At 46.1% G+C, this 25,013-nt stretch overlaps 1 protein-coding gene across 4 annotated transcripts in view; it reads left to right on the forward strand.

Moving 5' to 3' along the window:
- The window catches only part of zfyve9a (zinc finger, FYVE domain containing 9a), a 56,280-nt gene continuing 31,267 nt past the window's right edge, over positions 1-25,013 (forward strand). For 3 of the 4 annotated variants that reach the window (XM_037531021.1, XM_037531023.1, XM_037531024.1), the window contains exons 1-5: positions 1-208; positions 15,285-15,384; positions 17,262-17,369; positions 20,005-21,491; positions 24,843-24,942. In XM_037531021.1, the coding sequence (XP_037386918.1) occupies positions 17,300-17,369; positions 20,005-21,491; positions 24,843-24,942 (1,657 nt within the window). In that variant the 5' untranslated portion in view covers positions 1-208; positions 15,285-15,384; positions 17,262-17,299. Of the gene's footprint in view, positions 209-1,216; positions 1,316-15,284; positions 15,385-17,261; positions 17,370-20,004; positions 21,492-24,842; positions 24,943-25,013 lie in introns of all 4 variants that reach the window. The other variant, XM_037531022.1, reaches the window with a different exon arrangement.

Here is a 25,013-nt window from a genome sequence, read left to right on the forward strand (position 1 = left end):
GTGAGGCAGGGTTGACTCGCTTTCCCCGCTCCAGTTTAGAGGCCATCTTTAGAGCCCGTGGGCCTGTAGCAGAGATCCGGAGACTCGCGGTCACTACGCGCAGGCTCTGCCGCTGCAGGGTGAGCCTAAAGCGGCCGCACTGGCTAGAGCACCCCGCTGAAGGAGCTGGAGCTGCATGGCGCTGTGAGTGAGGATGGCCACCGCAGCGGTGAGTTAAACAACCCATATTATCCTCATCGCACAGATTAGGAGGCATTTGGACTGTTTTCGTTCTCAAAATCTTGAGGTGCGGCAACAGATCGACCCTACACAGCTTAACTGCTGTCGTGACTCTGAATAACAGTCCGAAGCAGTAGCAGCTCTTTTCTACGAGGCTGAAGTTGCTATTCGCCAGCTTCTTTTTCGAAAATGTTCCGTTCCACCTTAAATGGTGCGGCGGTTACCTTCTGGCGCTTGTGGCGACCGCGCAGCGCCTGAATGCAGCTGCTGCACTATTTAAGGTGGAACGGAAAAATTAAAAATAAGACGCTGACTTAAGCTTCGCTTAATTTTTAGCATCAGGTCCACACTTTTACGCCCGTCTGCCTCACATGCGGGTGAAAAGGCGTTTAAAAATAGCTCGTTTATCTCATTAGCAGCGGAAATGTGGAGCTCAGGCTCGGCCAAAGTTTATTTACTCTGCCGTGTGTGGTTTAGCCGAGCGCCGGCTAAGCTAACGGGCTAACGGTTGTTGGTGGAGAAGTCCCAGCAATGCAGCAGTGCTCGAGGTTGAAGGGGAAATCCACTAATTGTTCAGAAGTTCAACTTAATTCAGTGGTTGAGATGTAAACAGAGTCGTTCAGAGCGATTTGGTGTGAAACGCTGTGTTCTAGAGAAACTTACCCAGTCAGGGCTGTTCACAGTGGTGGTGATAGGAACCAGACGTCCCCCTCTAAAAGCCCCCTCACAGAAAGTTCCTAGTTACATGAGATGGTTCTGAATTCACTGCCTGATGTCTGAGACCCTGTTTATGATTTTGGCCTACTGTGCATTGTTTTTAATGAACTGGTCATGCTGAACAGATACCTGCAAGGTGTTATATGGCCAAATAGTCCCCACAGAAAACTTGGCTTGTTTAGTTTTTTCCACTATTTCCCATCATTAACATTCCATATAAAACCAAGAAGACACTGTAGGTTATGGATGAGGGAATAAAATGTCTGTATTTGTGTTGTAGTCATGGCGACCCCTGGTTCCCATCAACTCCACTGTCAAGGAGGAGACAGCAAACCACTTCAGAAGTGTAATGACGGTGAACTCACGTCTGGTCCGACTGGTTAGGCTTCTTTTATGGATTTGGTGCTTATTTTGAAGTTGGATAACATCCATGCTGTTTGGCTGTCAGTCAGAATTATAATGCAGTAATTAAGTTTTGATTTAGTCGCTGTTTGAAGCCGTTCTACAGACTTTTTAGGGCCTTTTCCATTGATCAGGTTTAACATTCTGACCACCTCCCTGTTTCTATGCTCACTGTCCACTTTATCAGCTCCACTGACTGTATAGCTGCACTCTGTAGTTCTACAGTTACAGACTGTAGTCCATCTGTTTCTCTGATACTCTGTTACCCTGTTCTTCAGTGGTCAGGACCCCCATGGACCCTCACAGAGCAGGTACTGTTTGGGTGGTGGGTCATTCTCAGCACTGCAGTAACACTGACGTGGTGGTGGTGTGTTAGTGTGTGTTGTGCTGGTGTGAGTGGATCAGACACAGCAGCGCTGCTGGAGTTTTTAAACACCTCAGTGTCGCTGCTGGACTGAGAGCATCCTGTGACCACTGATGAAGGACTAGAGGATGACCAACGCAAACTGTGCAGCAGCAGATGAGCTGTCGTCTCTGACTTTACATCTACAAGGTGGACCGACAAGATAGGAGTGTCTAATAGAGTGGACAGTGAGTGGACACAGTGTTTAACATCTCCAGCAGCACTGCTGTGTCTGATCCACTCAGACCAGCACAACACACACTAACACACCACCACCACGTCGGTGCCACTGCAGTGTCTGATCCACTTTTGGATAGAGCCTGATGAGCAGTAATACACTGAAAGTTCTGCAGTCTAATAACAGAGAAAGACCGACAGAAGCATTTATTGGTCCTGAAGGGAATGTTGGTGCGAAGTGGCTCGTCATGTAAGAACAGTTATTTTACGAGTGCATTGTAGATTGAAAAGCTATAAACTGGGTTGCAAAACAAAAACGGATGTTTTAGAGCAGGGCTGTCAAACTCAGCCATTAAAAGGGCCGTGTTGATTCAGAATACACCAAAACATCAGTCACTTCCACGGCCACAGGTGTATAAAGCCGAGCCCCTCGGCCTGCAGACTGCTTCTACAGACATTAGTGAAAGAATGGGTCGCTCTCAGGAGCTCAGTGAATTCCAGCGTGGTGCCGTGATCGGACGCCACCTGTGCAGCAAGACCAGTCGTGAAATTTCCTCACTACTAAATATTCCACAGTCGACTGTCAGTGGGATTATAACAAAGTGGAAGCGATTGGGAACGACAGCAGCTCAGCCACGAAGTGGTCGGCCACGTAAAATGACAGAGCGGTCAGCGGATGCTGAGGGGCATAGTGCGCAGAGGTCACCGACTTTCTGCAGAGTCAATCACTACAGACCTCCAAACTTCATGTGGCCTTCAGATCAGCTCAAGAACAGCGTAGAGAGCTTCATGGAATGGGTTTCCATGGCCGAGCAGCTACATCCAAGCCTTACATCACCAAGCGCAATGCAAAGCGTGGAATGCAGTGGTGTAAAGCGCCGCCACTGGACTCTAGAGCAGTGGAGACGAGTTCTCTGGAGTGACCAATCACGCTTCTCCGTCTGGAAATCCAAAGAGTCTGGGTTTGGATAGGACCAGGAGACGGTACTTGTCTGACTGCATTGTGCCGAGTGTAAAGTTTGGTGGAGGGGGGATCATGGTGTGGGGGTGTTTATCATGGACCCCCATGGACCCTCACAGAGCAGGTACTATTTGGGCGGTGTGTCATTCTCAGCACTGCAGTAACACTGACGTGGTGGTGGTGTGTTAGTGTGTGTTGCGCTGGTGCGAGTGGATCAGACACAGCAGTGCTGCTGGAGTTTTAAACACTCTGTCCACTCACTGTCCACTCTATTAGACACTCCTACCTTGTCGGTCCACCTTGTAGATGTGAAGTCAGAGACGACAGCTCATCTGCTGCTGCACAGTTTGTGTTGGTCATCCTCTAGTCCTTCATCAGTGGTCACAGGACGCTGCCCACAGGACGCTGTTGGCTGGATGTTTTTGGTTTGTGGACTGTTCTCAGTCCAGCCGCGGCACTGAGGAGTTTAGACGTATTCATAATAATAAGCCTTGTATTCTTTAACGTTTACGCGTATTTGATGTAATGGTTTCCTCAGTTAGTTCAGTTACGCAGCCTTAGTGGCCCAAACTCTGCGACCTGTTGGATTTACAGTGCAGTATCAAAGCCTTCTGCGCTTTAAATGTGTGAGAATGAAGAAAAGCCTTTGTTTTATTCATCTTTCCTGGCGGTAGAGATGTAAGGGAAACACTTGACCTGCAGCAAATGCTTTTATTCTTCTCTTAGCAACAGCCTGTTGGTTCAGCCGTGTGGATGTCTAACCTGCTGTAATGCGTGTAAGTGTGTTACATCACTCTTGATGGGAGAACAGTGGCCTTCTCTCCTCTTTTAATCTTCAAGTTGAGATCAAAGTACCGAAAAGCGAATCGCTGCATTCGCAGACGCGCAGAGACGCTGGGCCCTTTGGGTCTCCTGAGAATTTCCACGCGTGTGAGGATGCAGGATTCAAAAAGATTCACTATAAATCATCACAGATCAGTGCAGTGAGCTGTAAACGGTGTAAATGAGCATAAAGTTTATTATGTAATTCTACAAGGTCTCAGTCTGAACCTCCTCCAGCTGGACGGACAACATCAACACCAGAGCCAAACTCATCCCAGACTGGACTGAGCGTGTCGGGCGTCGCCGCTCTCACGGCTCTTTCAGTGGGATTTCGGAGATCATCCAGTGCTGTGGAACCAGCGCCGAACGCTCTGAGCTGCTGGAGCTTCACTGCTGATGAAAATCCCGCTGCTCAGTTCTGACGGATTCACTCTGATTGACGTGGAGAACGCAGAACGTTCTGCTCAGGGGTCTCAGCTCCTCTCAGACTGAAGGGAGCCAGTCAGAAGCTCTGACCCCCTCTTACAGTTGGAGTGTGATTGGTTCCTCGGCGCCTCACAGCTGTAAAATTATGGCGCTTTGAGATCGGATGAACCTTTTTGAACGACCCTGTATACTGAGCGTCAACGGGCGTTCCACCAAAATTTGCCGGGTGTGGAATGGTTCACTATAGAACCTAAAGATTAGGGCTGAACGATTTTGGCAAAATATCTAATTACGATTTTTCTGATCAATATTTTGATTACAGTTTAATTTGTAATTTGAGGTATAAAGTGAGGTTTAGGCCTTTTTAGCTAAAAAGACCAGAGTTTTTAACTCGTGACACAGTGTGCCAGCCCAAACGGTGGTTGTGATGTCACAGCGGTTGGCGAGTTCCATGTTATTAGGTGAAATTTCCCTGAGTAAAGCTGTCGGGTTGACGTTGTTGATGAGACTAAGACTAGAATAAAAACTGCAGCTCTTGCGATTTGAAAACTGCAGTTTTCTATATGAAACGATTAATCCGTCAGCCCTGCTAGGGACGCCACGATACCACGGGCCGTATCCCAGAAAATTCCTATCTTTTTGTCATAACTGAAGATCTGTCGCGTCACTAAGATTTTTTTTTTGCAAATTCATGTTAGAGAAGCAAATCTTACCTTGATTTAGGAATCTCGTCTTATCTTACAGCATCTTATCTCCCGTTAGGAAATCTTAACTTGCTCAATCAAAGTCGACGGTCAGCTGTCACGTGTGTTACCTAGCAACCGACCCCGTGCACACAGCTGAAACGTAAACACATAATCAAAAGTAACCAAGTGAGTTAGCCAGACGGCTACCATTAGCTACCGTTACTGATTTGGAAAGGTCAAACAAGACTAAAGCGCAATAAACTAAGAGTCAATACTGTGTCAGCGCCCCCTGCTGTTTATCAGTGTCGCTGCCCCGCAGTTTCAGTCTCCATTTCCCAAACGCTTTAGCCGAGCACGCCAACGCTATTATTCTTAATAAACAGACACACGTTCAGCTCCGTCTCCTCGTTGTTCACCACCATCACTGTAATAGACACAGATGGTTAAAAGAGAAGGTCTGGGGTTTATCTTAACGTAATCGAGTTAGGACGTCTCGTCTGCTGATGCTGCCCTGTTCTCGAATCCTCACCGGCGCATAGTGAGCCTCGTTGCCATGGAGAAGGACACGTCTCCCGCACATATGAAGGAGCCTTCGAAATGGGAAGGCCTAGCCGCGCCGCTGTGACGCAGTCGGCCTTCAAATACAGCATCTGAAGGACGCACCCCCTGAATTGGGACGCAGCCACGATGACCGACCGTTAGCCCCGAAGTCTTTATTTAAAACGCGAATGTTATAGTTTGACCGATGAATGAGACCGAGCGCTAAGAACGGTGGACTACACTCTTAAAAAGGATGGTTCCTCAGGGGTTCTTTAGTAAAGGAAATGGTTCTATGTAGAGCCATGGACACTCAAAAGAACCCTTTAATCATGCAGACGGCTCTTTGGGCGTTCGTGGTTCCATATAGAACCGTTTTCTTTACTAAAGAACCCTTGAAGTACTAGCCTTTTTAAGAGTGTACTGCTATGAGCTGTGGTTACGTTTCATTAGGGCTGAAAGATTAATTATGCAATTTTCAAATCACAAGAGCTGCTATTTGTTTATTTATTAATTAATAATTATAGTCAAGATAGTAGTTTATAGGCAGTGTATTAAATATCCAAAACCAGCAGTGAACCCTCACATCCTTTTTTTGGTGTTTATATGGAGTGTTGATGGTAAAATAGCAGAAGGGCTGAAAACTTCTATTTTTTACTTCTAAGTTTTCTTTGGGGACTATTTTGTCTCACAACACCCTGCATGTATCCCTCCACCACCAATAGATTTAAAAATGTTTTACTCCAAAATCTTCTCAAACTATCTTAACAGCGTCTCAGTCGTCAGGCAGAGAATTCAGAACCAGTTCATGTAGGAACTTTCTGTAGGAGCTTTTAGAGGGGGACGTCTGGTTCCTATCACCACCACTGTGAACGGTTCTGACTCGGTAAGTTTATCTAGAACGGAGCGTTTCACACCAAACCGCTCTGAACGACTTTAACATCCAACCACTTAATAATGCAGGAAAAACATGAATCGGTTCCCCTTTAAAGTCAGTGTATTTGTCCTCGAACGCCAGAGATAAAAGAAGTGAAACGGCTTCTGTGGACTGCGTCTGCGTTTGGCCTGGCGTACCACGGCTGAGAAAGTGGAAGTGCATTATTCCAAGACCGCGACGTGATGAAAGTGGACTTCCTGTCACCGCTGGGCTGTCCAGAGCAGATATGGTGTTGGGCAGTGAACAATAACAGGAAGTGAGGTCGTACGCGATGTAAAAGGGTGGATTATGTGTTACTGCATTCCTTTTTCTGCCTTTGACCGGCCACCAGTTCCCTAATCCTGTAGGGATTGGGAAAATAATCGATGCTTAGGCCCAGTTCCATTTCTTCTTTTTACCCCTAGCCCTTGTTTTCAAGTGTCATAAGTGCCTAACCACCTTGTAACTGAGCTGCAGGGCAGTGGTTGAGATCTTCCCTCTGAAATGGGAGCCTCAAATAAAAGAGCATCACTTCTTTAACAGCTACAACCCCAATTCCAGTGAAGTTGGGACGTTGTGTAAAACATAAATAAAAACAGAAGACGATGATCTGCAAATCCTTTTCAACCGATATTCAATTGAATCCACTACAAAGACGAGATATTTAATGTTCAAACGGATAAACTTTATTGTTTTTTACAAATATTCACTCATTTTGAATTTGATGCCTGCAGGACGTTCCAGAGAAGTTGGGACAGGGCGTGTTTCCCACTGTGTTACATCACCTTTCCTTTAACACTCAATAAGCGTTTGGGAACTGAGGACACTGATTGTTGAAGCTTTGTAGGTGGAATTCTTTCCCATTCCTGCTTGATGTCCAGCTTCAGCTGCTCAGCAGTCCGGGGGCTCCGCTGTCGTATTTTGAGCTTCATAATGTGCCACACATTTTCAATGGGAGACGGTCTGGACTGCAGGCAGGTCAGTCTAGTACCCGCACTCTTTTTTTAAGAACGTTGTTCTTAAACTGTTGGACTATTTGCTCACGCAGTTGTTCACTAAGTGGTGAACCTCGCCCGTCCTTGCTTGTGAACGACTGAGCCTTTCAGGGATGCTCCCTTTATACCCAATCATGACACTCACCTGTTTCCAATTAACCTGTTCACCTGTGGAATGTTCCAAACAGGTGTTTTTACAGCATTCCTCAACTTTCCCAGTCTTTTGTTGCCCCTGTCCCAACTTCTCTGGAACGTGTTGCAGGCATCAAATTCAAAATGAGTGAATATTTGCAAAAAACAAAGTTTATCTGTTTGAACATTAAATATCTCGTCTTTGAAGTGGATTCAACTGAATATGGGCTGTAAAGGATTTGCAGATCATCGTATTCTGTTTTATTTATGTTTCACACAACGTCCCAACTTCACTGGAATTGGGGTTGTACTAGCGCCGCTCTGTAGGCGGCTCTGCCCGTCTGCAGGGACAGTTCAGCTCCTCACTGCTGGGCTTTAGTCACATTTAGGGATCATACGCCTTCAAAGAGGGGGGCAGTTATTTATTATCACCCCCCCTAATTCTTCAGTGATATGAAGCTGAAGTCAGAGATTCTCCAGATTTTAATTGGTTTAAGGTGGAGTGGGAAGAGTCAACAAGGAGCGGATAGTTAATAGCCGTCAGCATCTTTGTTTACATGCAAAGATTTTGCTAATATGATTGAACACATTCCGATTACAGACTCAAACTGAGGTGTTTCTCACTCTACTCAACAATCTGATTAACAGTCTGTCAAGCAAAATGACGCGCATGCGTGGAGAACCACTCTGAGTAAACGTTACCATGACAACCAGCATCACGTGAGGTCCAGTCAGAGTGAGATGAGCAGCAGTGAGCAGTGATTGTGTTTTTAACTGCTTTAAAATGACGTCAGACTCAGGAAAACGTCCTTCACATGTCCTTATTAAAGAAGGCCGAGAGGAAGACGTCGTGCTCTGAGACACATAAGCTGGACGTCCGTCCCACCGCCGTCTTTTAAAGATCAGAGCATGAACTTCGTCTCCTCTGCAGACCAGTTTCTGCTCCGCCGTGTTGAACGGTATAAACTCTCACTGTGACGCGACGCACATGCAGAACGGACTGAAACTTTCCGATAGGGAATGTAATCGGATACAGGAGTTTACATGGATATTATTCTTCTATTTAACTCATTATTCACAGGATTACCCACCTCGTTCAGTCAGATAGACACTGTATTGCGAATGGCCTCAATCGGACTAGACTATTGAGTTGTTTACATGGACGTGTTGAGATTTTATGGGACGTTATCTCTGCAGGACTGGCGCGCTTATGAGCCTTTTTGTGCAGTTGTGCGGGTTTTCCAAAAACGCTGTTCTCTTTATTTATTTATTTTTTTAAATGATGACAAAAAGAACAAACAATACCAAATGCTACTTCAACACAAAGAACAAAGACCAAGATCAGAGCGTGGTTTGCTTTGTTCTTTATACCTGTTGGTGCGACTGAGTGTCTAAACTAATGCTGCCGGTTCCACCCACGCGATGGGATTGGCTGGAAAGCGCTCAAATTTAGTTATATGTGATAAAACCACCATACCTGTGTCCTTCCACTGTCCACTGGTTGCTAAGAAACAGCAATTGTCACTTGGCTCCAAGCTGCTGGAACGACTTCATTTGGTGGAAAAAGTGGCCAGAAACGAAGACGTGTTGGTGAAACGGTGTTCAGGCGACTTCGGTTTGCTTTCTTTTTACTTTTGAGTGGAGGTGGATTGTGATGGTGAGCGTCACAGCGTTTCTGCCAATACCAATAAAACTGCACAGCCTTGAAGGGAAAAACGCTTTTTTCTCGTCATTGTTTTAATTAGGAGATTGATGTTGTATATAAACATTGGTAATCTTTCAAAATCACTCACTTCCAATTAAATATGGTCTAAACTTCCACCGAGTTTTCAAAATTCCTGTATAATCCAGAAGTTGAGGTGAGGTGTTGGGCAGTCGTGGGCTGGAGGTCAGGGAACCGGTTCGATCCCCAGCACCGACGGTCCATGACTGAGGTGTCCTTGAGCAAGACACCTAACCCCCAACTGCTCCCTGGGTGCCGTGGATAGGGCTGCCCACCGCTCCGGGCAAGTGTGCTCACTGCCCCCTAGTGTGTGTGTTCACTAGTGTGTATGTGGTGTTTCACTTCACGGACGGGTTAAATGTGGAGGTGGAATTTCTCCGGTTGTGGGATCAAAAAAGTATCACTTAACTTAAACAGAGAGATTCAGAGGGTTTGGTGTGAAATGGTTCAGACGTCTTTACAGTGGTGGTGATGGGAACCAGATGTTGCCATGACTACAACACAGACACTTTATTTACCATCCAGAACCACCGGAGCACCTACTGAGCTTTTATTATGTGGAATGTTGAAGGGAAAATCGTGATAAATCTGTTTCTTTGTGGGCTATTTGGCCTTCTAACGCCCTGCACGTGTCCCTTCACCATGAATGGATTTGGAAAATAATGCGTTTTAGTCCAGAATCTTCTAAAAACGTCGACAAACGATTTTTCAGACATCAGACGGCCTTAACTCTGCACATCCTAAAGGGTCTGTAATGTGTTTGTTTTAATTAGTAGCTTGATATTCTATATAAACACGGGTAAAACGCTGACTTGGACCTCCATACGGCCACGCATGGAAACTAACAGCCTGTTTTGAATTGGCTGTTTTTGTGACGTCATGAAAAGCAGCCCATGTATTCAGCCTTCAGCAGTTTAGCCCCGCCCACTCACGCTGTAAGGGGTGTTTTGGAAGTTGGAGTGGCTGGAAAATGCAAACTTAATGTTTTTATTAGAGGAAAAAAAATCTAATACCAGAATAACATAAAAATAGAGGATCTGTAATATTGGCTCGTTTTATCGGCCAGCTGATATCGGTCAAGCTCTAACGATCCATGACCTGATTTACCGTAATGACCACCTCTAGTGTTCTGTGGTTTGATTCTAAACCGGATGGTTCTGGTCCCAAAATCTGATTGGCTGACGCCTCACAGCGACTGAGCACTGATCACTGCGCCAGTGATCTTTGACTCTAATGCTGACTCTAATGCTGACTCTAATGCTGACTCTAATGCTGACACCGAGTGCACTGATGAAGTAGACGTATTTATCCAGGCTGGTCAGCAAGCTGAATGTGGATGAATCCCAAATGACTGTTTTTAGTCATATTTGGCTCTGTTGGGCTGCAGGATCCAGTATTTAAGCTCCTATGTAGTGCACTATGTAGGGAGCGGGGAGCCGTTTGAGACTCAGCCCCAGCCTGAGAAAAGTGGCGTAGTCAAGACCGTCAGCCTGTCGGACGACTCGCGGTGGTGATTTGGTGACCAGAAACAACTTATAAAGCGAAGGTGTTCGCATTAAACAGTGCTGAGTTATCATATGTTCACTGTTATACGACATCGTTTTAAAATGCCTGAATTATGGACGTTCTTGTCCTCGTTCAGTGGCCAGTGGCTGCTCAGCAGTGATGCTGTGCTCTAAAGGAGCTACGTATCTTGCTTCTGTCTGTTATTACTGTTAATAATGTACATTATTTTCTGAATAATTGTGTCGTATCATTTTCTGTTGGCCACTACTTCAAAAAGCGAGAAGCCCCTCGAGGCAGTGGGTCACTGGGATTTTATCACAGGGAGGGGAGTTTTACTCCACTTCACGTCGCGCCTTCCCCGTGATAAACTGGCAGTAACCCGCAGCCTCTCGTGGTCCGATTGCTTAATTATTCCGTTGAGAACTCTTTTGGAAATGGACTTGAATTCAGCAGCGGGAAACACTGAGAAGCGTGCGCTGTGATGCCTTGTTGGGCTCTGAATGTGCCTTTAAGTGCCTTTACTACCCCAGGAGCAGGTTCACAGGTCTAAAAATACACCTTCGTTGACTCTGACTAGGAGATGTATAATTCAGGGAATCCGCAGCGTAATTAAATCTTAATCGGGTTTGGTCCCTGTCATCGCGGGGGTGCGGGCGAAAACAAGCCGTGCTGAATGAACTCCCTCTGAGTTGAAGTGATTCAGTGTCTTGCGTTTGGTTCGGTTTCTTATTTGTTTAATCGTCCAGGTTCTAGATGGACTCCGAGTTAAAGGAGGACACCACCGTTTTTTTTTTATCTCAAAATTTCATAATTTACTGGTTGAGATGGGAACAGAGAGACTCAGACCAGTCTGGTGTGAAACGGTTCAGACGTCTTTACAGTGGTGGTGATGGGAACCAGGCGTCGCCATGACGACAACACCGATACAGACACTTTATTTACCATCCAGAACCACCAGAGAACCTACACGAGTCTTCTGAGCTTATATGGAATGCTGATGATGGGGGGAAAATGGTGATAAGTGGGGGTGGGGTGGGGTGGGGTGGGGTGGGGTGGGGGGCTTTCTTTGCAGATTATTTGGCCTTCTAACGCCCTCCACCATGAATGGAGTTGAAAACTTATGCATTTTAGACCAAAACCTTCTTAAAACAGCGTCTCGGTCATCAGGCAGTGAATTCATAGCCATCTCATGTAGGAACTTTCTGTGAGGAGCTTTTAGAGGTCAGACGTCTGGTTCCCATCACCACCACTGTGGACAGTCCTGTCTCTGAAATGAGCGTTTCACACCAGACCACCCTGAACGCCTTTGTTTACATCTTGTCCATTTAATTTTGTAAATGTGTGAAGGCCATCATGTGAACAAAAAGGAGTTGGGGAAGTGGTTCTTCTGTGGTCACCTTTATTTTTAAGAGTGGTCTGTAATTGCATTATACACCGATGACCACCTCCTCGTTTCTACGCTCACTGTCCACTTTATCAGCTCCACTTACTGTATAGCTGCACTTTGTAGTTCTACAGTTACAGACTGTAGTCCATCTGTTTCTCTGATACTGTGTTAGCAGCACTGCTGTGTCTGATCCACTCGCACTAGCACAACACACACTAACACACCACCACCACGTTAGTGTTACGTCAGTGCTGAGAATGACCCACCACCCAAACAGTACCTGCTCTGTGAGGGTCCATGGGGGTCCTGACCACTGAAGAACAGGGTAACAGAGTATCAGAGAAACAGATGGACTACAGTCTGTAACTGTAGAACTACAGAGTGCAGCTATACAGTAAGTGGAGCTGATAAAGTGGACAGTGAGCGTAGAAACAGGGAGGTGGTCAGAACGTGACGCCCGGTCGATGTACGTTGTTTTTATTTGGATGTTAAGTTTGTCATGTTCAGCGGAAGAACTCCCTTCCGAGTGCCACAGCGCTGAGCGGTTCTCCAGCGCTTTGTGGTGGTATAAACGCTTCGGGCCGTCTCTCTTATCCTCTTCCTGCCGTGTCTCCTCGGCTTTGTGCTGACAGTGAGGCATAGCTTGCATCTTTAACTAACCGGAAAATGTGTCGACTCCGCTGGTTTCTAAAGCCCCTGCTTGGCGGATTCTCTGCTCTCCGGTGTAATCCATGGTAGCACTTGTCCTTATGTGTGACCAGCATTCCCCAGCATCCACTTTGTCAATGACGCATTGTCCGTGACGGTGTGTAGGAGTCGGCCACAGCCCGGTGTGGAGGTCATCAGATCAGCTCAGGCTCTGCGGCCATTCGCCTGCATTTATTTATTTATTTATTTATTTATTTATTCCCAGTGTTAGTCATAACCAGTTTCCTCCCGTCCTGTCAAGCGGTCGTTCTCCGCCTGGGAGGGAGAGTCACGCACTACCACTACTGCAGACGCAGAAGAGAGTCCCTCTTGGGCCCAGTCCCATTTCACCCCTCTGCCCTACCACTTAGCCCTACCCCTCCGATTTGCACGTTCCCGTCTAGGGGTGGGGTGTCCCGATGTTGAGAGAGAGGGGTGGGGCGATGTGTTGGGGATACATGGCCCTCCAAACGGAGGTTTTTCAGAGACTCCAAACAGAGAGATATGAGGAAAAACAGGAAAACCAGCAAGACGGCTGAGCAAGAGACCAAGGAAACCTACAAATGTGAGAATTTTCTCAATTAAAAAAATCACGATAACCACCGTTTTATCTCAGTTTAACCTCCTATTGACCAGGGAGTGTTTTGGCTTGTCCATCTGGTTTTCGTGACCAAATCATAAGGCAAATTATTCAGTAACTGCATGAAAAAAATGTTTTAAAAATTGTTTATTTATTTATTTTTGTAAAAGCCCCTTAACAGTAAATTATAACAGTAAATGTGTTTTATGATCTCGACATATCACTATTTTCTAAAAGTGATGTTTCCAGAGCAGATCACTGAAGAGACGCCGTCTGTTTATAGTTTAGAGCCCAGATTTGGGGAAAAACGGGTCGACTTTCAGTAGAAAAACAAACAAAGTTCAGCTTCTTTTATTATAAGGGTTTAAAATGACGTCACCGTCTATTAGACTGGAGAGAAGAGCTACAGCCTCACACGACGCCCAGCTTCTGAATGGAGCTGATGGAGTATGAACGATATGGAGAACATGACCGAGTGCGGTTTGGACCCGCCGGTGGTCCCGAGGAGTTGATGTTAATGTAGTTTGTGTCTTATGGTCCTTCATTCATAACAGGCTACTAGTGGTGCTGATGTCTCGGTAGCTAGCTAAACTTCCCGTTCCACCTTAAATAGTCTAGCTGTTACATTCTGGAGCCACCAGGCATCAGAACTGCTGCACCATTTAAGGTGGAATCTAAAAATTCATTCAAGAATATCTGACTTCAGTTTCATATCACTGGAATATTTGTCCCCCTTTGAAGGCACATGATTCCCACTTTAACCTGCTGTGTGAACAGTTTTCCTGAGTTTTGTGAACAGACACACAAAGCAGCGGCAAAACAGTTGCACCACATATAGAGGGATGTTGCAGTGGTGGACAGTAACTGAGTAACTGAGTAAATGTAATTAGTTTCTGTACTTTAGTATTTTTGGTGTATCTGTACTGAAGTTTCTCCGTTCTGGGCGACTTTTTCCTTTCACTCCACTACATTTCAGAGTCTAATGTCCGACTTTTTCCTCCTACATTTTGAGAAATCTGTCGTTCCTTTTGGTTTCTGTGTGTATAAAAACTTAACATGTCAAAACGAAAGAAGCGCAAAGCCAGAGCACCAATCAGGGCCCAGCGGTCACTTTGTTTAGAGCTGGTTTTGACCTGTTGGTCATACCGACCCAGTGCAGCACGCGGTTCAACGTCAGCGCAGCAGCGTAAAACTTTGGGAGAGTCTGTTCAACATAAATGATGAACTAACCTAACTTTGTGTAAATAGAGCTCAATATAGAAATATGTCCACATATGCAGTCGAGACTGACGCGGCTTTTTTCTGAATTTCTACAAACACCAGTTCATTTTATAGTAAATGAGTTTGGGCTGGTTTGTGTTTATGAACAGACGCCTACAGATCAACATAGTAAAGGAGCTCATCTGTGATCCTGAGTTTAAAGCCAGTTTTTATTCAACTTCAACTTGGAACTAAGTTGTAAATAAATCTGAAACTGAAACTTTGCTTGTGTGTAAAAAGTGATTTCAGAGCCACTCGGTTCTCCCTGATGGAAACTGTTTACCTTCAGTGTTTTGTGCTTCTGATCATTTTAATAGACGTCAGCGTCACTAATTAATGACGTTCTATTAAAAGACTGGTTTACCAAGAGAGACGCTGGAGGACTTTCACCTGAAATGAGTTCATGAAGCCAGTCTGGTTATAAAAATGATAACAGGACATCAGAGCCAGAATTCCTCTTTTAGTACTTTTACTTTATACTTAAGTACATTTGAAGGGAAATACTTTAGTACTTTTACTCAAGTGGAGGTCTAAAGGGAGGAACTTCTACTTTTACTGGAGGAATATTTTACCCTGGGGGTCTCGACTTTAACTCGAGTGCAGGGTTTGTGTACTTCGTCCACCGCTGGGTCTCCAACACACACACAGGCATGATGTTCAGTTTCTTCTGCATCCTCCACGACCACAAGGCTAAAAGGGTTCTTTGGTAGCTCTTTGCTTGTTTCTCTGAGATCCCCTTTCGTTTCAGGTCTGGTCATCCAGCATGTGCGAGACTGGCTGAGACGAGGGCTGGGGCTGGATGCTGTTTATGTATTTCTGTGGTGTTGCTGAAGAGGACCTCGGCGCAGGTGAGATCATCGATCTGTGTGCTTCTAATGATGTAGCTTCCTTGAAGTTATTTTAAGCTGGTAGGGAATCTTCACAGTTGCCATGCTGACCTGCAGCCGGAACCTTTCCAGCGGGAGAAGCTTCTATAAATCAAAAGCCTTCCATGGTTCCTCGGGGAGCTCTTTGGAATTGATGTCTGATTTCCTCTCCTGGTTTGTCTGATGTTTTTCTGAAGGCTGTTACAGGCCTGTGGTGATTGGCCAGGAAGACCAGAATGTCCACCTTTTTTTTGGCTTGACGTTCGACCCCTGAGTGTATTGAGCCAAACTGCCAGTAAGTCGTGGTTGTGATGTCACAACACATGGAGGTTTGGTTGCCTCCGATTGGTCTAACTCATCTACAGACTTTTCCAAGTTGTCTGATGCATCGGAATGATGTGCTGAACGTTGTTGGTGTTAATGATCAAAGAAAAGACAGCAGAGCTACTTGCGTGTAAACACTGACCGGGTGAGGGTGAAAACTCCAACATGCTGGATCCTGTGTTGGTGTCTTTCGATGGCTAAAATTCTCGGAATGCCGTGTGTTTCACACGAGAGCCACTGCTCCCAACCGAGCATAATGAGGGTAAATATTCCATAGGAGGTCATTTCAGTGCCCAGAGTATAAACGTGTATAAGGGTTCTATCAGGTTCATAGTTCGATTTTTAGACATAGAATTTTTATCTCTTCTTACAAAAGAATTTTAGGACTTTTCCTTTTTATACGTTTTTTATTTATTTTATAAATTCATTTGTTTTGATTCTTGATCTTTTTTTTTTAAGAAGAATCTTTATACACTTCAGACGTTTAGATGTTTTTCTGAATTGATTTTTAGAAGTTTTAGAAACTTAAAGATTTTTAACGTGGAATCTTTCTGTGACGCACCTCGAGTTGATTTTGTGAAAAATGTGCTAAACAAGTGAAATTTAGTGCTGAATTTTAGTGGTCCTCCTCCTCCTCCTCCTCCTCCTCCTCCTTTCTCCTCCTCCTCCTTCTTCTCCTCCTTCTTCTTCTCCTCCTTCTTCTCCTCCTTATTCTTATCCTCCTCCTTCTCCTTCTTCTTCTTCTCCTTATCCTCACCCTCCTTCTCCTCCTTTTTTTTTCTCCCCCTTCTTCTCCTCCTTCCTATCTTCCTTCTCCTCCTCCTCCTTCTTCATCTCCTTCTCCTCCTCCTCCTTCTTCATCTCCTTCTCCTCCTCCTTCTTTTTCTTCTTCTTTCTTCTTCTCCTCTTTCTTCTCCTCTTTCTTCTTCTTTCTTCTTCTCCTCTTTCTTCTTCTTGTTCTCCTCCTCCTTCTTCTCCTCCTTATTCTTCTCCTCCTCCTCCTTCTCCTTATCCTCACCCTCCTTCTCCTTTTTTTTTTCTCCCCCTTCTTCTCCTCCTCCTTCATCTCCTCCTTCTTCTCCTTCTCCTCCTCCTTCTTTTTCTTCTTTTTCTCCTTCTCCTCCTCCTCCTCCTTCTTTTTCTTCTTTTTCTCCTTCTCCTCCTCCTTCTTTTTCTTCTCCTCCTTCTCCTTCTTCTTCTTCTAAGTAAAGGTCTATGGTCATTTATTGTAACAAAAGCTCTGCGTTGGTGCTGAAAATTTTAGGCCTGCTTTTAATTCCACACAGTAAACTGATCAGGAATCAATAAAGCAAGAATCAGACCGATCAGCAGAATCGATGATCCAATCCATTCCTATTGTCCACTTTAGGCTTGTACTTCAGGAGTTGCGTTACATGAACGAGGAGACTTTCGCACCTTAATCGCTTTTATTTATACGCCTTTTACTGGTCGGCTGAAATTTCGTGATCGTGTTTCCGTGTTGTGAATACCAAACGTACGTGTTCCTCTGGCTGACGTGTCGCCTTCTTCCCCAGGTTCGCACCGCACTCGACAGAGTGGAGCTTCCTGACCCATGGAGAATTACTTCCAGGCTGAGGCCTTTAACCTGGACAAGGTTCTGGACGAGTTTGAGCAGAACGAAGGTCCGTGACCTCTTAATTAGTCTTGCAGGAGAAAGCAGTCCAGGATTTACCAGCCTGGCTGAGCCGAGGTCGAGTAGTTGAGGAAGGTGTCACAGGGCTGATTCTCTCAGGCCTAGCGAACCAACCCAGGTGGCCGACGAATGAGCAGCTGAAGGCTGCGTCTGAACAGATGGAGGAGCTGGTTCTGTTTAGCTTCGTAGAGCGGAGCTTGCACAGGCAGATATCTGCTGCGGGTGGAAGCAGCCTGCAGTCTAAACGGGGCTAATTGAATTAGCATTTCCCACAGGACTCCTGACTCTGCCGGTTTTTCTTGGAGGTTTTAATTGGTGTCACACAGCCAAGTACATGTAATCTACCAGGTTAAGGGTAATTTGTGTTTGCGTGCAGTGCAGAGAGGCTGTTTTTACTGTTTCAGGCTTTTTCAAGAGCAAAACTCGGCCTGTTCTACACGGTGATTCGTTTAGGATCACCATGTTTAGAGATGTGTTCATATGGGCGTCTGGGTCTTTTTCCAATAGCATGGAAACTAAATTTAGCCTCTACAACAATCAGGCGTCATGTTCTGACCACCTCCTCGTTTCTACGCTCACTGTCCAGTTTATCAGCTCCACTTACTGTATAGCTGGACTCTGTAGTTCTACAGTTACAGACTGTAGTCCATCTGTTTCTCTGATACTCTGTTCTTCAGTGGTCAGGACCCCTAAGGACCACTATTTGATTGGTGGATCATTCTCAGTCCTGCAGTAACACTGACATGGTGGTGGTGTGTTAGTGTGTGTTGCGCTGGTCTGAGTGGATCAGGCACAGCAGTGCTGCTGGAGTGTTTAACACCTCAGTGTTGCTGCTGGACTGAAGAGTCCACCAACCAAAAATGTCCTCTGGGCAGTGTCCTCTGGGCAGTGTCCTCTGGGCAGTGTCCTCTGGGCAGTGTCCTCTGGGCAGTGTCCTCTGGGCGTTCTATAGTCTTATCTTTAAAATGAAGCTGTCTTAAGGGTAGAGACGGTCAGTGTCTCCCATACAGCAGTTGATATGCAAGTGTTATCTCAAAGTGCCAAGTGTAGTAGACCCTTCATAACATGTGTATGAAGTGCTGGATTTTGTTTGATCACTGTGACTTGGCAAATTGTTACAGCTACAAAGTCATTTACGTTGTGTGTCGCTTCACCCCACAACCTGGCACACGAAACGGCCTTCATGAAGAGTGACGTCTTTAAGAATAAGCCTTTATGAATAAGTTATTAATTAGCTATAAAGGGCTTAAGTAGGTGTCATGTAGCCTGGAACACGGTGAAGTGTTAAACTGTCAACCAGCCCAATGAAGGCGGAAAGAGGTGCTTGTGTTTGTTAGAAATGTGAGTACAGTACTGTGCAAAAGTCAGACACCACCTTTTATTTAGTTAATTATTCATGTTTTAGCACCAAAGCAGAAAACATCCGTCACTGTCCAATGAAAACCATGCATCTTTTTTTCGATTTTCAATTTTCCACATTTCAACACACCAGCTGTCCTTTACGTTGTGTGGATATCTCATGATGAATGGTCCATTAGAAATGCTCTAAAATCACTTGGAATAAAACCTTTTCACATTAACTTACTTTGAAAGTTAAGTGTGTTTTGCCTTCTCCTGTAAACTCACTGTTTTGGACGTAGTGACTGTTTTACTTAAATTTCACAGCAGCCTTAACAATTAAATATAATTTAACATTTCTGCAGACTTGTGTGTCTCCTGTTTACCTTTATTACAGCGTCCGTTATTTTCAGGAGACTCGCTTTGATTTCTAAGGAATCTGCAGGGCTATTTTTCCACACCTCCAGTTAAGGCTTAGGTGTTGACTGCATTTTCGGCTTTTTGAAATACAATTGATCCCAGACACATTTAGTGATGGAACCTTTAAGCGTTGTGTGTCTTATAGGGATGGATTTGCTGGTCTACCAGGTCTTGAATGGTTGTCAAGAGTCCCATTTATTTTTATTATTATTATTATTATTATTATTATTATTATTTTGTTTGGTAACAATTGAACTCTGGATTATCTCGTATCTAATCTTTTCAGAAACCTCTCCTGGAAAAGTTAATAACTTGAATTAAATAGCTGTTTTGTCTGGAAATTTAGACAAACGAAGGGCTGTCTCTGGCTTTTGCACTGTCCTGTCTTATTGTCTCAAGAAAAAGGAATGCTGGAGGACTAGTCCTCTGCTGAAATGCATAAAGATGTATGCACTGCTGTTCTTAGCATTTGATTGAAGACTGGAATGAAGGAGTGCCCTGTTTGACATTGATCTTTTGAAGGTTAGTAAGGGTGGCTTGAAACTGTCAGAGAGCCCGGAGAGAAGGGAAGAGAGGTTTCTGTGCATGTGTGTCCGCCTAGTCTTAGTTAGAAAGAAATAGATTCTGTTTATGTCCCTGTTTAAGTTAAGGGGGGAAAAGCACTACATTCCAAGGCATTCATATGTCAGCTTCATAGATGGATCCCAAGGCGAGGACTTGAATTGGCCCACTTCTGGAAAAAATTCCCAATCTATTCTGACCTCGTTTCTTAATTTATCTGCCAGTTGTTTCATTCTTTTCACTCATCCTTGGAAACACAATTTCTGCTTCATGCTAAGATTCCTTCATTGTTGGTGTCATTCCAGATGAAACGGATACCCCCACTCTTTCGGATGCTAAGTGGACCCAGATTCTTGCCCCGCCGGCTCACCTCCTGTCCCTGAACCCTGCTTTGACCCACGCTGACCTCAGCCCACGTGATAGCCCTATTAACTTCAAGCCTCTGTTGGAGCCGCCGAGCTCTGGCGGCTCCTCTCTGGCGGAGGTCACTGGGCCAGATGCGAAACAAGGTCCTGGGCTTCCGCCAGAGGTTTGGAATGAAGAACGGCCACAGGACGTCCACAGTCCCCCTTTGCTTCAACCCAACATTGGCAAGCTGGTAAGTGCTGACGGCCAAACTTTGGAGTCTCCACCTTTCACTAGGGTGACGCTTGAGAACGGGTGTCCATCTGTTCCGAGTTGCAACGGACTTACCGAGATTCCTCAGCCCAGTGATGTTCCAGGTCCTCCTGCCGCAGATCAGCCCAGCCCTCTGGGATTGGGTCCTGGTACCCATAGGGATCAGCAGGATGATCTTGCTGAGGGGGACAGTGCCTCTTTCAATGATGCTCATTTCTCATTTCCTGAGGAAAGACCTCAGCAGCTGGGTTTGAAGAATGGTGCTTCACCAGCTGAGATGGAGACTATAGGGACAAGCAAAGTTGATGATGGGTTATCTGTTGGTGTCCTGGAAACTGGAAGAGTGGAGGGTAATTTTGGGCTTCCGGAAGGGGGCAGTTCTGAGACAGTTTTGCAAGTGGCTGGTAATGGCACTCAAGAACTGGTGGCAGACCAAGAGTGTCCAATGGGTGCCTTTCAGAATGGTAACAAAAGTGAGGAGAAGGACAGCTGGGATATGCATCAGAGAGGAAAAGCAATGAAGAATCCAGAGGATTCTTGTGTAGTTGAGTCACCACAGGCTGAGAGATCGGAGCCCAATGGTGTGGTCGAGGGACATGACAGACAAAGACCTATGCGGCATCCAGCCCCTTCCAAGGAGGACTCTGTGACCGAAGAGAAGGAGATGGAGGAGAGCAAGCAGGAATGCTGCGAGCCTGGCCGAGGATCAGAAGTTAGTGGAGGAGGGAGCAAACTCAACAACGGTCGCCTGCAGCTGGTCAGTGTTCCCTATGGTGGCGCAAGGCCCAAGCAACCTGTCGGCCTAAAGTTGCAGATACCCCGGCCTCTCTCGGGACAAGTCCAAAATGAGCTTGGTTCTACTGGCAGGAACAAGAACCTGGAGGCCCAGTGCCGGACGGATGGCCTTGAAACTTCTTGTGGGGGTGTGGACTCTGGGGCTGGGAGGACGAATGGGGAAAGTGTTGAAAGTTCCTCAGGCCTGCACGTTCCCTCAGAGAACCCGGACAATGATCTCCAGGCAGGCCAGCAGGGAGCTCTCTCTCGGAAGCCCTTCAACTCCCTGGGGGAAGTGGCTCCTGTGTGGGTGCCGGACTCTCAAGCACCCATCTGCATGAAGTGCGAGGTCAAGTTCACCTTCACCAAGAGAAGGCACCACTGCCGAGCCTGCGGCAAGGTAAGACCATCTGTGCTTTGATGTCATCTTTGCATTAGAAAGTCCTCAAAAATCCTGAGGTATCGACAGTATTCATTGAGTTTTTGTTGGGATTTTTGTAAATGTCTCACCACTTTCTGTTCTAGTTTCATCAGAAAAAGGATGTTGTGACATTGTGTATCTTGAAAACTCCTTGATATTTTGTGATGACGTTTTTTCCGTATCGCTTAGCTCTGATATCGATAAAATATCGTCACAGTACCCACCTCTAATGTGAGATTCAGAGGGTAACTCTGAAGTTACTGTCTGAGGTAAACTATTGCAAAACTCCCCGAACACCGATTGTGATTACTTATTTATTGCATTTATTTGTTCGTTTATTATACCATATTCAAACACTGTTGGAGGGGAAGAGCTGAACGGGAAGGATGTGTGTGTAACTGCAGGACTTCTGAAGCTGTCAAAGGGATCTGGGGGTGGGGGGCAGAGGGGCTGCTGATACTGCACTTTAAAATAGCTTCTGTGCTGCCGGAGTCGCGCTGTAATTTCCCCAGGCGATAAACAAACTGCGGCTATCTCTGTCAGGGATACAGGCAGAGACAATCGGTGGGCAGAAAGTGAAAATTAAATGGAGACAAAGGTGTGCAGTGATCTCCACGGTGACGGACAGCGCAGCCGTCTGTGTCGGCGGGGTGGTGGGTGTGGGGGAGGGCGTAGATATGAAATGAAGCGATTCTCCTTGATGGTCTTATGCAGACCTCGTCTTGGCATTCATGTCATCTGTACTCCTCACCAGCCTGTAGGACCTGAAACCAGCCCGAACGCTGTCGATCAGCACGTTTGGTGTCTGAAGTTCTAGCGCTGGTGCTACGAGGCTAACGTAGCTGACAAGTAAAGGAAGCTCATTAGCTCATCTCAAAGCGTGTGGAGCTGTTCAGTATCTTTGATGGACTTGATTGTCTGGATTCTGACGCTATGCCTCACTGTTATCTATAAACAAGTTAGAACACTTTATTGTAGGGTGCTGTAAACCTACGTAAAGGTTTATAAGTGCTTATGCCAGCAGGCGCCATCTGTCAAAGTCTACTTTAGCCAACTTTGGTCAAAATTGGCAAATTTTATAGCAAATTGTGCTTTTTGGAATAAGCTTTTATTGTATTGTAACATTTACGTAGGGTTATGGCAGTTGTCTTGACATGTTTATGTAGCTGTCATAAAGCCTCTTGACCGGTACCTTACAGTAAAGTGCTGTTATCAATATAAAACCAATCTGGCTGCTAATAAATGTGTAAAATGATGGTCCCACTTTATATTAAGTGTCTCTAATGACTGTATAGTTACACATTAATAATACACTGGTTAATTACTGGTAAGGTGTTTATTGATACTGTTGGATTACAGCAGTACAGCTTATGTAACACTAGGGGTGTGACGATTATAGTCGACTAAATTCGATGACCAGATTAGTTGGCAATTAATTTAGTAGTCGATTAATTGTCGACGTAATTACGCATCTTTCTCACGCTCACTAGGAACGTTTTGACATTAACTTACCACTTACTGGAGACTTCACAGCAGCGCAATGGCAGCCTAAAGAACAAAATCCTCAGACGTGCGGGAGCTGAACCCGGAAAGGTTGTCAGTTGTGCTGTTTGTAAAGCCGACCTTGCCTGGCACGGAGCACGTCCTCCATCCTGGAGCGCCAGAAGAAGACACTTGTCGGCTCACTGGGTGACGACGATTCATCTCGGTGAGATGCGCTGCATCCCAAACTGTGACTAGCACACTAAACGGTGTGAAAAAGGCGCTTATGCACTCGTTAGGACGGAAGTGTGTGGCTTGGGACGTGGCGATAGTTGCTGGAATGTTCTCTGAGCCGAGCTGTAATATTTTCTATTTTGAAATGCAGAAATATTTGAGGGGGAGAAAAAAATGTGGCTTGTGCAAAACTTACGGTACACTTCATATTTTGTTTTATTTTTTTCCCCAGTATCTTAAACCCAGCAAATTAATAAATGTTTTTTTCTGTATTAAAATGTACAGAAAATGTTTATGGCGTGTTTAAGTCCATGGAAACTTAGACAATCATCAGAACACCTAACCAGAGATGTTCAAATGAAAGCAGAACCATAGAAGACTCTAAAAGGGCTGAGAAAGCTGTATAACAAAGACTGAAAGTCTGATGAAACAAATAGCCGGAATCATAATCATACCTCATGAGTGATGGATGGAAAAATGAAATGATAATTAATAGTGTGTATCACAGATTCCTGTTTCGGGAGGATGTGTGAATGTGCGGGTGTTGACGCCGTGTGTGTGTGTGCGGGTGTTGACGCCGTGTGTGTGTGTGCGGGTGTTGACGCCGTGTGTGTGTGTGCGGGTGTTGACGCCGTGTGTGTGTGTGTGTGTGCGGGTGTTGACGCCGTGTGTGTGTGTGTGTGTGCGGGTGTTGACGCCGTGTGTGTGTGTGTGTGCGGGTGTTGACGCCGTGTGTGTGTGTGTGTGCGGGTGTTGACGCCGTGTGTGTGTGTGTGTGCGGGTGTTGACGCCGTGTGTGCGTGTGTGTGCGGGTGTTGACGCCGTGTGTGTGTGTGCGGGTGTTGACGCCGTGTGTGTGTGTGTGTGCGGGTGTTGACGCCGTGTGTGTGTGTGTGCGGGTGTTGACGCCGTGTGTGTGTGCGGGTGTTGACACCATGTGTGCGGGTGTTGACACCGCGTGTGTGTGTGCGGGTGTTGACGCCGTGTGTGTGTGCGGGTGTTGACGCCGTGTGTGTGTGCGGGTGTTGACGCCGTGTGTGTGTGTGTGTGCGGGTGTTGACACCGCGCGTGTGTGTGCGGGTGTTGACGCCGTGTGTGTGTGCGGGTGTTGACGTCGTGTGTGTGTGTGTGCGGGTGTTGACGCCGTGTGTTTGTGTGCGGGTGTTGACGCCGTGTGTGTGTGTGTGTGTGGGTGTTGACGCCGTGTGTGTGTGCGGGTGTTGACGCCGTGTGTGTGTGTGTGTGCGGGTGTTGACGCCGTGTGTGTGTGTGTGTGCGGGTGTTGACACCGCGTGTGTGTGTGCGGGTGTTGACGCCGTGTGTGTGTGCGGGTGTTGACGTCGTGTGTGTGTGTGTGCGGGTGTTGACGCCGTGTGTTTGTGTGCGGGTGTTGACGCCGTGTGTGTGTGTGTGTGTGTGGGTGTTGACGCCGTGTGTGTGTGGGTGTTGACGCCGTGTGTGTGTGGGTGGGTGTTGACGCCGTGTGGGTGTTGACGCCGTGTGTGTGTGCGGGTGTTGACGCCGTGTGGGTGGTGACGCTGTGTGTGTGTGTGCGGGTGTTGACGCCGTGTGTGTGTGTATGTGCGGGTGTTGACGCCGTGTTTGTGTGTGCAGGTGTTCTGTGCTGCGTGCTGTAGTCTGAAGTGCCGGCTCATGTACATGGACAGGAAGGAGGCGCGGGTCTGTGTGACCTGTCACCACGCCCTGATGAACGGTAGGTGATCAGTTTTGTGGATTACTGCTAAACCTTCTCAGATCACCTGTTGAACCTTCTCAGATCACCTG

Source organism: Pygocentrus nattereri, chromosome 19 (genome assembly GCF_015220715.1).
Source record: "Pygocentrus nattereri isolate fPygNat1 chromosome 19, fPygNat1.pri, whole genome shotgun sequence".
Lineage (NCBI taxonomy): Eukaryota > Metazoa > Chordata > Actinopteri > Characiformes > Serrasalmidae > Pygocentrus > Pygocentrus nattereri.